Source organism: Panthera tigris, chromosome E3 (genome assembly GCF_018350195.1).
Source record: "Panthera tigris isolate Pti1 chromosome E3, P.tigris_Pti1_mat1.1, whole genome shotgun sequence".
NCBI classification, from domain to species: Eukaryota; Metazoa; Chordata; class Mammalia; order Carnivora; family Felidae; genus Panthera; species Panthera tigris.
In genome coordinates this window covers 5,384,266-5,399,273 of record NC_056675.1, presented here as the reverse complement: position 1 = coordinate 5,399,273, position 15,008 = coordinate 5,384,266, and the positions used below count along the sequence as shown (strand labels likewise).

The following is a 15,008-nucleotide window of genomic DNA, read 5'->3' as shown; positions in this document are numbered from 1 at the left end:
CCGCAGAAGCTTCCTTTGCGCCTTCACCTACTTCTAGAAAACTATGCCGGTTCTATTTTTTCTTCAACTACGCGGCCCTCGCCTTCCGCCAGGGCAGACATCTGGGCGCAAACAGTTTCGCTTTCATCTTAACTCAAAAAAAGAGAAACACCTGCCCAGCAAACAAGGGGGAACCAATCCTCACGGGCGCTCGCCAGAAGGGGCCGTTGGGCGGCGGGTTCTTTTTCCGGGCCGGCGGCGACCACTTCCGGGGCGGCCGCGAGCGAGGCGGAAGTGCGGTCTCCTCGGGGCGGCTGTCGCTGGGCGGGCAGGGGGAGGCTCCCGAGGCTGGGGGGCCGGGCCGGGATGGCGGCAGCGGCGGCCGGGGCCGGGGCCGGGGCCGGGGCGGCCCAGGAGAAGCAGTTCCCGCCGGCGCTGCTGAGCTTCTTCATCTACAACCCGCGCTTCGGGCCGCGTGAGGGCGAGGTACGCGGAGCCGGACCGCGCGCCGGTGTCAGCCGGCGGCCGGAGGAGGGCCCGAGGGCGGGGGCGGCAGGCCGGCGGCGGCCCCGGGAGCCGAGGGGCGCGCCCGGGAGGCGACCCCGGCCAGCACCTGTCACCGCGCTCCTGGAGCGGCTTTTATTGAGGCTGCTTTTGTGCCAAGTGTACGCCCGAGCCGGGGAGTAAACGGGGGCCGGACCACGCCGGCAGGGTCTCTTCCGAGTCCTGGATCTAAGCCCGTGTGTCGAATGAAGCTTCAGCAAGCTCGTCACTCCACACGGGTTGAGGCTCTGTTTTTTGCATCATTCCTGGGTGACTAAAATTGAGCTAATGTTTTTGTTACCCACCCCCCCCCCCCGCCCCCCGAAGCGTGGATCGAGAGTGCTGGACTTGTAAACCCGAAAATAACGCAGGCTTGGAGGGCCCTTGGAAAGTTCTTTCCCCTTGGAAAGTTCTTTTCCGAATTGATATATAAATTCCAGGGGTGGGTTTTGTTTATTTTCTAGGTGGGGACGGTGACTTCCTCCAAGGATGTCCGGTTCCGCTGGCAGCAAAATCACGGTAGCTTTAAAGACTGTCAGTCTCAGTGCCCGTGAACCTGCTGAGTTTGACTCGCCTGGAGGCGTACGTCTGCGCACGTGCGCACACGCTCATTTCTTACAATCGTTGGTTTACAAATGAGCAGGAGGCAAGAAACCGTAAGATCGAGTTTTCAGAATAATTGCCTAAGTGCTCCTTCAGATGACGTGTGACTTACTGATGATCACAATTGCCTTCCAGGCTCATGAGCGTTATTTACATAGTGAGGAAAAGATAATTCTGGATTCACTGAAAAGGGTTTTTGTTTTGGTTTTTTGTTAGCACGTGTGACGTCAGACGTTGACTTTGAACAGCTTTTTCAACAGCTGAGATGGGAAAAATGCTGATACTAATGTGGCGATTCTGTCTCTTCACACTTTAGGAGGAAAATAAAATTTTGTTTTATTACCCAAACGAAGTAGAAAAGAATGAAAAAATTAGAAACGTCGGATTATGTGAAGCTATTGTACAGTTTACCAGGTAATACCTTTTAAAGTGCTTTTGCAGAGCTTAGGGAGTTCTTACAACTTCTACAACTTGGAGAACTGTCCCCAATTATCCTTTTTTTATTAATCTTTTTAGGACCTTTAGTCCATCAAAACCTGCAAAATCTTTGCATACGCAGAAGAACAGACAGTTCTTCAATGAGCCAGAAGAAAATTTCTGGATGGTCATGGTATTTATATACACAGTATATCCCTTTCATCTCTGAATTTGTGCGGTGAAGTTATGGGTGACCTTTGCTTTACTCTTAGGACTTGAGGAAAGTCCTCAAGTTAACTCAAAAGTCCTTCATCTTAACTGCTGCAAAGTAGGATTACAGTCGGGTGGGTTGCCGTTTTAAAGTCAGACTTCTATTCAGTGTATTTGTTCTTGGGGCTGTTTTCGGAAGGTGTGTTTCTGGTATTGTGACCTGCTCAAATTTTTTAACTTAAGGGAAGATTAAAAATGTATATGATTGGTTCATTGTGTAACTTCGTTTTATCAAAATTGCATAGGTCGTTCGGAATCCTATAATTGAAAAGCAAAGTAAAGATGGGAAACCAATTGTTGAATATCAAGAGGAGGAGTTGCTGGTAACGTGTCCTTTTTTATTTCTTATTTTTTGAAAGTTTATTACTGAATATATTGAGTGACTTGGTCAGATTTAAGCCGGGTCACTTTTACGGAAGCTTCTCAGGATACGCATAGTGAAGCTTTATGTTTATCGCTTACATTAGCATAGTTTTATAAAAATGTACATCCCGTCTCACCAGTGCCTCCTAGTCATATGTTCAAGGCCCTCCTAAAATTACTGCTTCATAACTGAATTTAAATACCTTTTATTTTCAGCACACGACTGTTGTGGGACTGAGTCTGTAAGCATTATATTGCTTTGCCAAGAGTCTTTGTACATTTGTTATACAGCGGACTTTTTTTCCCCTAAAATTGACATCTATGTCTTTGTTTGCAGGACAAGGTTTATAGTTCAGTGCTACAACAGTGCTACAGCATGTACAAGGTGAGCATGATGCTCTTTCTGAATGGAGTCTAGCCAGTTACCTGTTTCCAGGGATTGTTTAAAAATCTTAATTCTTTAGATGACTGCCTGGTGACTATGTGTCTGTTTTAGGGGAGGAAACAATGGGGCCTTTGAAACAGGGTTGAGGTTTATGCATTTACTTATTCATTGAGTATTCAGTCTTTCTTTATTCCCAGCCTTGTGCTAGGAATGTGTCCCCATTGGTAAACAAGAAACTCCATGTTCTTGAGGAAGAGACATTCTGGTGATAGAATTTATATAAAATGAAACTTAAGTATGAGTTGAGGTTAAAAAAAAATATATCCTAAATGATTAGGTGATAACATGGAAATGATATCACTTAATAGTGTGTTGATTTTTTGTGATTTATTTTATAACTCAGGCTTTCTCCTGTACATGTTTTCCCCTTTTAAAAAGAACGGGATGGGGTGGGGGGGCAGGGATTAAATAAGCCGAATTAGTCAATGTAAAAGGAAAAGAAGAATTTGTTATCTTGGGAAATTGAAGGGCATAAGAAATTGACTTTTTAAAAAATCTTTTACATCATTAGCTTTTTAATGGTACTTTTCTGAGAGCCATGGAAGATGGAGGTGTCAAGCTCCTAAAAGAAAGATTAGAGAAATTCTTCCATCGGGTAAGTACTTGGAATTTTATTTATAATCTTAGTAGTCTTCAAACAGACCCTTAGAAATACACATACATGAGTTCATTACTCGTTGACAAAAAAAACTTAGGACTTGAAGGTGGCAGAGAGCCTAAGATCTTTAGTGGCAAAACCAGACCCAATGAGGAAACTTTTTAGATGTGCACTCTTGAATCTCTCTGTCACCTCTGTGTGGGATCAGAGCATCCTGCCATTTGTGTGCACCCCCACAGCATCCTGGAGACACCCTGTGACTTCATCCTTGCCCTGCCTGGGTTGGCCAGTGTCGGCTTACTGCATGGTGATTGGCTAATTAGCAGAATTTAAACTCTTTGCCTGAGTTGTACATTCTTATGGATTGATGAAACAATACTCTGTTTAGTGAGTAGTAATCTGTGTTGACTCAAGGTAAGATTTTTGGCTATGACACAGACGTTATCCCATTAGTGGTTATTATTTTTTTTTTAAGTTTATTAATTTACAGAGAGAGTGTGACGCGGGGAGGGACAGAGAGGGAGAAAGCGAAACCCAAGCAGGCTCTGCACTGTCAGCACAGAGCGCCATGTGGAGCTTGAATGCATGAACCGTGAGATCGTGACCTGAGCCAAAAACAAGAGCCAGATGCTTAACCGACTGAGCCACCCAGGCGCCCCCCCCCCCCGCCCCCGTAGTGGTTTTTAATGTGATTTTTCCCTCCCAAATGATGAATGAGTGTCCCTAAATAGTTGCCACTCTGTTTTACAGTAAGTTACATTTTATATACTCTACCTCTGGTAAAAATCAGTTTATTTCAGTGGAATAATTCTCAGTTTTTTTCCCTAAGTTATCTTTGATCTGTTTTTTTTTTTGTTTGTTTGTTTTTTTACATTTGTTTATTTTAGAGAGAGAGAGAGCACACGCGTGTGAGCAGGGGAGGGGCAGAGAGAGGGAGACACAGAGTCTGAAGCAGGCTCCAGGCTCTGAGCTGCCAGGACAGAGCCCGACGCCGGGCTTGAACTCCCGGACCATGAGATCATGACCTAACCCGAAGTCAGCCGCTTAATCGACTGAACCACCCAGGCGCCCCTGTTTCTTCACTTTACTGACCATAATTATTTACCCTCCTGCTGCCTCCTGATTCCTGTTCTTGCCTTCTTTACCCTCCTGTCCATCAACAACTACCTGTCCTTTCAGCGTTATTTTGGTAGGAGGTGGCAGTGTCTGTCTGCGACGTCACTGTTGACATCCCTAATAAGGTTGATATAACTTGAGGAGCGCTAGCGTAAGGAGTTAGCGATTCAAAGAGACAAGACACAATCCTGAACAAACATTAACTAGTTATGTTTGAACTTAATGTCGTGAAATTGGTACTGACTGCACATCTGGTTAGCTGTGGCTCACCCCCTTACTGGTCTTCTCGGTGCAGTAGTACGTAATCGTATCATAAATTGACTAATTACCCTGAACTGTCAGTGCTCTATTCTGTGTACTCTAAGTTTAATGCCTTTTTTTTTCCCTACAGTACTTGCAAACGTTGCATTTGCAGTCATGTGATCTCCTCGACATTTTTGGTGGAATCAGCTTCTTCCCCTTGGATAAAATGACTTATTTGAAAATCCAATCCTTTATTAATAGAATGGAGGAAAGCCTGAGTATAGTCAAATACACCGCCTTCCTCTATAACGATCAGCTGATCTGGTATGTATGCTCCCGAGGCTTGGCCTGTAAAAGAAGAAAATCTTTGAGGATCATAAAACCGCAGTGACTGGGTTGATAGCAGGCTGTTGGACTGGAACAGATAGCAAGGGGGCAAGGGCAAGGTGGGAAGCATCTTTATAGATCCTGTCAAAATAAAGCAGTGATGACTTAAACCAAAAGTAGGGTGATTTGGGTTAAAACGACCAAGCAGGGGAGCTTAAAACTGGGGCCATGCAAGGTGGAGAAAACGTTTCTGCCGAGCTGAGTTTAAGAAGCCCGTTTTTATTTTGGCGTTCTTCCAAAAACGTCTTTAAAGAAACCGTATAGTAAATGTGGAAAGCATACTTTTCAGACTTTGTTTTAAAGAAGCTAGATGGAAAAAAAAAAAAATACCCGAGAAGTTAAATGTGCTATAAAACCAGGAAGTTACCCACTAGCAACAAACTGTGCAACCTGTAGTGAGAACAAAAACATAATTTCTTTGAGAATGTTAATCCTGGAGAAGAAAAGATAAACTGTAACTAATGCTTTCAGCTGAGGCAAGACAGCTCCAGCAAAGCCACGCGCATGTGCATGCGCATGCGACTGCATAGACCTGCAGGGGGTGTGGAGCCGGCTGTTCATCTGTGTCTGAGATGGGCTGCTGGGGTCCGGGAGCTCTTCGGGTGCTCGCACGCATTCAGTGTTCGTGTTTGCTTGTACTAATACCCTGCTTTCTTCAGTTAGGGCTGCGGCCACGTTTGAGCGCTAAACCCGAGTTCAGCTAACAGGGCAGTAACGGTTCCCTGAAACCTTCCACGGTTCCCCGAAACCCGTCCTCTCCCTGCCAAGGTCTTGTAGCCTCATTTTAGGAAGAGAAATGGACTAATTGAAAGAAATTAAACACATTGTTTATTAAACATATTGATGAGTTTTGATGTAGAGTTTGTTTTCTCCTATGAAAACAACAAATTCCAGATGAAAAGACCTCTTCTTTTTTGTTTAACAAATTATTCGGCAGGGAACCTGATGCTGTATTAGCTGGCCCTGTTCTAGGTGCTTTTTGTGATATGCACGCTGTAGTAGTGAAATGAAATTCTTAATGCTGCCGCGAGAAGGTGAAGGGGAGTTACTTACACGGGGTTGGAGGGCGTCAGGTCTGGGGAGGGAGTGGCTTTCCAAAGGCAGAAATTAACAGGGAGATGCTGGGAAGGGTGCCCACGGCCACGGTGACAAGATTGAGGGACAAGCTGGAATTGAACAGCAGTCCGTCGCCTTGGTGCCCTTGGCAGAGGAAGGGCAGCTCAGATTGCAGTCGCCAGGCACAGCAGAAGGGCTGACGTGGGTATGAGCTCGGGAGGTGAGAAAGGGTTCAGGCCTAGAGCAAGAGGGTCCCCTCAAGGTCAGTAGCTCCTGCTGAGAGGCTGTGGGGCCAGCCTGACGAGCAAGCCTGGCTGCGTTCCAGAAGCCTCAGCTCACAGGGCTAAATGTTGCCCAGCTCCTGGGATCCTCTTGGTATCTTTGTCTTTGTGAAGGATGTCCCGACACCTCCTGGGGTTAAGCAGTGCCCAGCTCTGGTGGCCGTACAGAGCTGCTCTGTGGTCCCACCCTAATATGCTGGCAGGGCAGACAGAGCTGGTCCCAGACAGTCACCACAAGAAGGAGCTTTAAGAAAAACACATTTTGAGAAGCGGCTGTTGATCACAAAGCTAGTGTATGAAAATGCCTATGAAGTATTTCGTATTTCGTGAGCAGAATATGTATTTGCTCGTATTGCTTACCATAGATATACATACGTTTTTTAGTTTTGAATGGTTTGTTTTGTCAAGTGGAGCCCAGTGGTGGTGTTGCTGTGTTTAATGTTTTGTTTTTTTCATCATAAGTATACTATTTAATCCCTACACCCCTGTTCCTGCCTACCCCCACCTGCCTCCCCTTTGGGAACCGTCAGTTTGTTCTCTATAGTCGAGAGTCTGTTTTTTGGTTTGTTTCTCTCTCTTTTTTTTCTTTTGCTCATTAGTTTCTTAAACTCCACATATGAGTGAAGTCCTATGGTATTTGTCTTTCTCTGACTTATTTCACTTAGCATTACAGTCTATTGATATTGTTGCAGATGGGAGTATCTCATTTTTTCATGGCCGAATAATGTTTCATTGTATATATACACCATATCTTTTTTTTTAATGTAAGTTATTGTCAAATTGGCTAACATACAGCATATACCGTGTGCTCTCGGTTTTGAGGGTAGATTTCCATGATTCATCACTTACGTATAACACCCTGTGTTCATCTTAACAAAGGTACACCACATCTTCTTGATCCGTTTATCTATTTATGGGCACTTGGGTTGCCTCTGTAGTTTGTTGAAAATAATGCCAGAAACATAGGGGTGCATGTATCCCTTTGAATTAGAGTTTTTGTATATTTTGGGCAAATACCCAGTAGTGTAGTTGCTGGAACATAGGGCGGTTCTATTTTCAATATTTTGAGGAACCTCCATACTGGTTTCCACTCGGAGGAATCTTGATAATATTTTCCACAGTGGCTGTACCAGTTTGCATTCCAGCCAACAGTGGAGGAAAGTTCCCCTTTCTCCACATCCTCCCCAATTGCTGTTGTGTCTTGGGTTGTCGAATGTCGAATTTAGCCATTCTGACAGGAATGAGGTGATCTCCCATTGTAGTTTTGGTGCCCATTTCCCTCATGATGAGTGATGATGAGCATCTTTTCAGGTGTCTGTTGACCATCTGGATGTCTTTGGTGAAATGTCTATCCGTGTCTTCTGCCCATTTTTTGGTTGGGTTATTTGTTTTTTGGGTGTTGAGTTGTATCAGTTCTTTATTTATTTTGGATATTAACCCTTTATTGGGTTTGCAAGTATCTTCTACCATTCCAGTTTGCCTTTCAGTTTTGTTGATTGTTTCCTTTGCTGTGCAGAAACTTTATTTTGATGAGTCCCAGATGGTTTATTTTTTTATTTCTCTTGCCTCGGGAGAGAAAATGTTGGTACAGCCGATGTCAGAGACGTTACTGCCTGTGCTCCCCTCGAGGGTTTTTATGGTTTCAGGTCTCACATTTAGGTCTTTAATCCATTTTGAGTTTTTTTTTGTGTATGGTGTGAGAATGTGGTCCGGTTTCATTCTTCTGCATGTCGCTGTCCAGTTTTTCCAATACCCATTTGTTGAAGAGACTTTTCCCCGTTGGATATTCATTCCTCCTTTGTCAAAGATTAATTGACTGTATAATTGTGGGTTTATTTTGGAGTTTTCTGTTCTATTCCATTGATCTGTATGTCTGGTTTTTTTTTAAATATGAAATTTATTGTCAAATTGGTTTCCATACAACACCCAGTGCTCATCCCAACAGGTGCCCTCCTCAATGCTCATCACCCACCCTCCCTGCCCTCCCACCCCCGATCAACCCTCAGTTTATTCTCAGTTTTTAAGAGTGTCATATGGTTTGGTTCTCTCCCTCTCTAACTTTTTTTTTCCTTCTCCTCCCCTATGGTCTTCTGCTAAGTTTCTCAGGATCCACATAAGAGTGAAACCATATGGTATCTGTCTTTCTCTGTATGGCTTATTTCACTTAGCATCACACTCTCCAGTTCCATCCACATTGATACAAAAGGCCACATTTCATTCTTTCTCACTGCCACGTAGTACATTGTATATATAAACCACAATTTCTTTTTTAAAATTTTTTTTTTTTCAACGTTTTTTATTTTATTTTTGGGACAGAGAGAGACAGAGCATGAACGGGGGAGGGGCAGAGAGAGAGGGAGACACAGAATCGGAAACAGGCTCCAGGCTCCGAGCCATCAGCCCAGAGCCTGACGCGGGGCTCGAACTCACGGACCGCGAGATCGTGACCTGGCTGAAGTCGGACGCTTAACCGACTGCGCCACCCAGGCGCCCCTAAACCACAATTTCTTTATCCATTCCTTAGTTGATGGACATTTAGGCTCTTTCCATAATTTGGCTATTGTTGAAAGTGCTGTTATAAACATTGGAGTACCAGTGCCCCTGTGCATCAGCACTCCTGTATCTCTTGGGTAAATTCCTAGCAGTGCTATTGCTGGGTCATAGGGTAGATCTATTTTTAATTTTTTGAGGAACCTCCACACTGTCTTCCAGAGCAGCTGAACCAGTTTGCATTCCCACCAGCAGTGCAAGGGGGTTCCCGTTTCTCCACTTCCTCACCAGCATCTATAGTCTCCTGATTTGTTCATTTTAGCCACTCTGACTGGCATGAGGTGCTATCTCAGTGTGGTTTTGATTTGTATTTCCCTGATGAGGAGTGACGTTGAGCATCTTTTTATGTGCCTGTTGGCCATCTGGATGTCTTCTTTAGAGAAGTGTCTGTTCATGTTTTCTGCCCATTTCTTCACTGGATTATTTGTTTTTCGGGTGAGAAGTTTGGTGAGTTCTTTACAGATTTTGGATACTAGTCCTTTGTCCGATATGTCATTTGCAAATATATTTTCCCATTCCATTGGTTGCCTTTTAGTTTTGTTGATTGTTTCCTTTGCAGTGCAGAAGCTTTTTATCTTGATGAGGTCCCAATATTTCGTTTTTGCTTTTAATTCCCTTGCCTTTGGAGATGTGTCAAGTAAGAAATTGCTGCGGCTGAGGTCAGAGAGGTTTTTTCCTGCTTTCTCCTCTAGGGTTTTGATGGTTTCCTGTCTCACATTCAGGTCCTTTATCTGTTTTAAGTTCATTTTTGTGAATGGTGTAAGAAAATGGTCTAGTTTCATTCTTCTGCATGTTGCTGTCCACTTCTCCCCGCACCATTTGTCTGTTTTTATGCCAGTACTATACTGTCTTAATTACTGCTTTATAATGTAATCGGAAATCTGGAATTAGTTTTTTCAAGATTGCTTTGGCTGTTCAAGGTTTTCTGTGATTCCATACAGATTTTAGGATTGTTACAGTTCTGTGAAAAATACTGTTGGTATTTTCACAGAGGTTGCATTCAGTGTGTAAATTGCTTTAAGGTAGTGTAGACCTTTTAACGATATTCTTCAAAATGTCTATTTGTGTTTTTAATTTCTTTCATCAGTGTTTTATAGTTTTCATAGTACAGGTCTTTCACCTCTTTGGTTAAATTTATTCCTAAATATTTTATTATTTTCAGTGTAGTGTAAATAGGATTGTTTTCTTCATTTCACCTTCTGCTTCATTACTAGTGTATGGAAATGCGACAGATTTGTGTGCATTGATTTTGTATGCAACTGTACTGAATTTATTTGTCGGTTCTAGCAGTTTTTTGGTGGAGTCTTTAGAGGTTTTTATACAGAGTATCGTGTCATTTGCAAATAGTGACAGTTTTACTTCCTCCTTACCAGTTTGGATGCCTTTTTATTTTTTCTGTTGTCTGATTACTGTGGCTAGGACTTCTAGTTCGATGTTGAGTAAAAGTGGTGAGGATAGGCATCCTTGTCTTGGTCCTGATCTTCGGGGAAAAGCCCTCAATGTTTCCCCTTTAAGTGTGGTGTTTGCTGTGAGTTTTTCATACATGGCCTTTATTATGTTGAGGTATATTCCTTCTAGGCCTACTTTGCAGAGGGTTTTTGTCATGAATGGATATTGTACTTTGTCGAATTTTTTTTTTTTTTGCATCTATTGAAATGATTATATGGGTTTTATCCTTTCTCTTAATGATGTGCTGTATCACATTGATTGTTTTGTGAACATCGAACCACCCTTGCATTCTGAGAATAAATCCCATTTGATCGTGGCATATGATTTTTTTAATGTATTGATGGTTTTGGTTTGCTACTTTATTGTTTTGAAATTAACTGATTGAGGGTAGAAATATCTGTCTGTTCCAGGACATGGCCAGAACCTGGTACACTGTATGTGCTCAGTAAATGTTGGTTGTGAGCTCAAAGCAAATGGTTAGTAGAAAATCTCTTCTGTTTGAACTGTGTTGCATTTCATGGATGGATTTGGTTTTACAGTGGCCATGATAGCATTCGACATTACTGCTCTTTGGTAGGAGGTCATTCAGCTTTCTTGTCCAGAGTTCTTGGCCTGTTTTGTTTTATTTTGCTTTTTCTTGGCCTGTTTTTTTTTTTTTTATTAAAAAAGATTTTTTTTAATGTGTATTTATTATTGAGAGACAGACCCAGAGTGTGAGCAGGGGAGGGGTAGAGAGAGGGGGAGACACAGAATCTGAATTAGGCTCCAGGCTCTGAGCTGTCAGCACAGAACCTGACATGGGGCTCTAATTAAAAAACTGCAAGATCATGACCCTAGCTGAAGTCGGTCGTCTGACCAACTGAGCCACCCAGGCACCCCCCTTGGCCTATTTTTTGAGAGTATTTTCTTTTTAGTGAATGGATTTAGTTTCCAGAGGTTAATGCTTTTATGAATAACTGCTTTAGATACTTAAGTTAATCAAAGTTGAGCATAATCTGGACTAGATTATTTTACATTTAATCCGCGACACTAATGTAGTCCATATTGTAGACTAAACTGATCCTGATGGAAAGGATTTTGCATTGCACACAAGTGGATCAATTGACATTTAAGCTGAAGAAAAGTTTGTGTTTTTTTGCTTGTTTTGTTTTTTTTTTTTAAGAAAAAAAATTATAATGGGATGCCTGAGTGGCTCAGTCAGTTAAGTGTCCACCTCTTGATTTTGGCTCAGGTCATGATCTCACGGTTCGTGAGATCAAGCCCTGTGTTGGGCTCATTGCTGACAGCATTGAGCCTGCTTGGGATTCTCTCTCTCCCTCTCTCTCTTTGATCCTCTCCCACTCATGTTCTCTTTGTCTCTCTCTCAAAATAAACAGACTTTAATTTTTTTTAATTATTCATATTAAATAAGTATATTTGAGAGACTTTGAAGGAACACCTTTACGTCTAAACATGAGCAGTCTGTTTCCTGTTTGATGTGAGCCATTGATAGAATCCTGAATCATTTGGACCTGCCAGTGCAGGAATTTTTTGCTTTATGTATTATCTGTTTGCTTATTTGTGTTAAGGAAGGAACTTTTTGATTTTTTTTAACTATTATTTTTTTTCCTAAAAACTGTTCCCCAGTAGTAACATCCTCTATAATTATAATGCATTATTACTTCATTTATTTTTGTATCTGTACTTGTATTTTGCGTTTTATTTCTTAGGGGAGCAGAAGAAGGGCTGGGTGGCAAACACTGGAGAGAGGGTTGCTAACGGAGATCCTACCACTAGGGCAGGCCTTAGTGCAGGCAAAGCAGGAATTGTCTGCTTCGGGTTTTGTGCTTGGGACAGCTGGCTGCAACTTAGTATTTTTCTTTTTAAGTTTTCAATCCAGAAAACCACCACCAAAGTATTTAGTGCCTAGCATTGAGTCTTAAGTGATAAAAACCAAGCCCTAACGTGGCACACATAGGAAGCAGTTAAGTAGTGTTTTCTTCCATTTCTTCTTACGGGGTTTTTTCTACTTTGCGCCCTGTGGCCTAGAATAGCACCATCCAGAATGAATAGGGGTCAAGCCACGTGTATTATTTTAAGTTTCCCAGTAGCTATGTTGAAAAAAAAAAGACTGGTGAAATTAATATTTTAGCCCAGTATTTCTAAGCTTATTTATTTCCACTTGTAAAAACATAAATTATTAATGACTTTTTTTTTTTTTTTTTTTTGGTGCTAAATCTTAAAACTCTAGCGTGTGTTTTAGCACTTACCGCAACCAGCCACATTTCAAGTGTTCAGTGGCCAGATGGGCCCAGTAGCTGCTGTTAGTGGCAGTGCTAGAAATGGCCCAGAACATAGTGCTTCATGTGATGATCTCTTCTACTTGACCATCGACGACCCTGCCCCACCAGCACTTCTGACTCCTGTCTTGAAAGGATCGTAACATCCAGAATCTGTTTTGTTTTCCTTTTTCTCTTTCTCTCCCCTTACCTGAGTTTTTTTTTTTTTTTTTTTCTGCAAAACGAAAGAGTAGGTGACTTCACACGTTTGATTTGGAAATTTGGTCTGCCTCGTTTGGCTGCGTGAGAGTTGGAGAGTTAGGGTTGTCCTACGACAAACCTTAAAGGTTCTGCTTGGTGGAAAACAGAACAAACCTGCTTAAGGGGCTAGAGCCCCCTTACACTTTCAGCTGTGGACCAGACCTTGTGAAAATTGAACCTGGAAGGAAGAGGGTGGCATAGGAAGAGGAAAAGGTGAGACAGTCTCGGAACAGTCTCAGTAAGGGAACAGCATGTATTTGCCAGGATAAGCCAGATTTTTCTAACAGATGGTCTTTCTGGGAAAAGCAGACCAAGCCTCTGGAATGTGCTGTAGAGGCTTGATTTATATAGAGTTGGATCTTAGCGCAGGATTTTTTTTTTTTTTTTTTTTTCTGTTCTCTTGAAGAGAAAAAACCCCAGACAGACTCCTCATCGTCTGTTTATACCCCTACCTAGACACATGATTTCAGACAGGGTCTGATGCCTGCTAGTGTCTCCGCACCCGTTTCCACATGCTTATTCTCGCCTCATGTCAGATTAGATCTGCCTGAAAGTTTCTTTCTTTGTCTTGCTCCTTTCTGCCTACACGGAAATCATAGAATTAAAATCCTCGTATGTTTCTGAGACCCGGCGGGAGCACATCCCCCGTCTACAGCATGCCAGTATTTGCCGGGAGGCTGGGCGATGGCATATGCATTTCCGCATGGCCTAGAAAGCGGAGGGGACTCGGCGGCCCAAAGTGGAGCGTTGTGGTCGTTAATGCTCCCTGAGGAATCCTCCATGGGATTCAAGGAGAGAATCAAGTCCCATCAAATCAGACTGGTGGCTTTTTGTTAAAATGGCACGTGGAGTACAGGATGGCACAATAGTAGCCTTCGCCAGGTCAGGATAACTGCCGGTGCCAGACTAGTTGAATCCATTCCCTTCTGGAACTTGACAAAGAGACGGCATCTTGATAAAATGGAAACGAGGAAAAGAGGAGCTTTGTTACAATCAGAGCCATAGGAAGACGGAAGACCAGTTCCAGGCTTTTAACACCGTGCTTTTCTGATGTTTCAGGAGTGGGTTAGAGCAAGATGACATGAGAATTTTATACAAATACCTCACCACATCTCTATTTCCAAGGCATATTGAACCTGAGGTATGGCCGGGTACTAGTCTCTCTCCCCCGCTCCCCCAACCCACCCCCGTCTCTATGTGTGTGTATCCTGTATGTATACACACGCACACACCCCCGCACACCTGCGCGCCCGGGCTGGGGGGCTGGGGAGGAGGGCGGAGTAACACGGTGGTGGGTGGGGCAGTTCTGATCTGTGTTTTACGTTGCTGGTATGATAAGTATTTGGTTGTGTGTTCATTAGCCCAGAAAACCACATATGCCACCTCTTGGTTTTGTTAGGTTCAAATGCAATAGAAAGGTCTGTTCTTAAGAGGAGCAATTCATTGAGCGGAGGAAAAGCTGGGATTTTAGGTAGGGTTCTGGGAACTTGAAAACACCCAGGATCTTTGACAGAACAAAGGTTAATCCTGTAGCCTTGTCGTTACCAACGTGAGGTGTCATTGAGTGGCTGTTCTGTTGCCTGCCTGGCTTCTCCACTGTGGTTCTGTACTTCCCAGTTTTATGCAGAGACCAGTAAGTAATGCTGCAGCCTTCTCCCCAGAGTGCCCTTCTGCAGCTCTCCTCGGGTTGAAGATGAAAAATACTTGTAGCCCAGAAACCATTTTGGCTCAGGTGCATATATGTGCTTGCCCTGTCCTTGCCCTCCCTCTAAGACTGTGAGTTAAACAACAGGAAGAAAATGACTTTGGTAGGAAATTGATAGGCCCCTGGGTGGCTCAGTCGGTTCAGCGTCCCACTCAGTATCCGCTCAGGTCTCCATCTCAGAGTCGTGAGTTCAAGCCCCGTGTTGTGAAGCTTACTTAAGAAAAAAAAGGAAAAGAAAAAGAAATTGAAAGGAAGGTTCTGAGAAGGACCTAGTCCTGTACTTAGTCCCTTTCCAGGCGGTTTGAGTGCAGTGACTCGTGTTTCTTGAGAACGTACCACATACCAGACACCGAACCGAGCGACCAGCAAACGTGAACGATCTCCTGCATCCTGAGGCCCATCTTACATGTTGGATGCTCCAGCTTGGGGGGCTTCGGTGATGTGCCCGGAGTAACTAGCTAGTAAGTGGCAGGGCCAGGACTTG

The 15,008-nt window shown here is 43.4% G+C and overlaps 1 protein-coding gene across 1 annotated transcript in view; it reads left to right on the top strand.

The window, feature by feature from the left end:
* Nucleotides 1-287: 287 nt before the first annotated feature.
* Nucleotides 288-15,008, top strand: part of CCZ1 (CCZ1 homolog, vacuolar protein trafficking and biogenesis associated) — a 34,002-nt gene continuing 19,281 nt past the window's right edge. The window contains exons 1-8 of the mRNA XM_042971349.1: nt 288-465; nt 1,442-1,539; nt 1,642-1,735; nt 2,058-2,135; nt 2,513-2,560; nt 3,132-3,215; nt 4,726-4,901; nt 13,879-13,960. Of these exons, the coding sequence (XP_042827283.1) occupies nt 346-465; nt 1,442-1,539; nt 1,642-1,735; nt 2,058-2,135; nt 2,513-2,560; nt 3,132-3,215; nt 4,726-4,901; nt 13,879-13,960 (780 nt within the window). The 5' untranslated portion in view covers nt 288-345. The remainder of the gene's footprint in view (nt 466-1,441; nt 1,540-1,641; nt 1,736-2,057; nt 2,136-2,512; nt 2,561-3,131; nt 3,216-4,725; nt 4,902-13,878; nt 13,961-15,008) is intronic.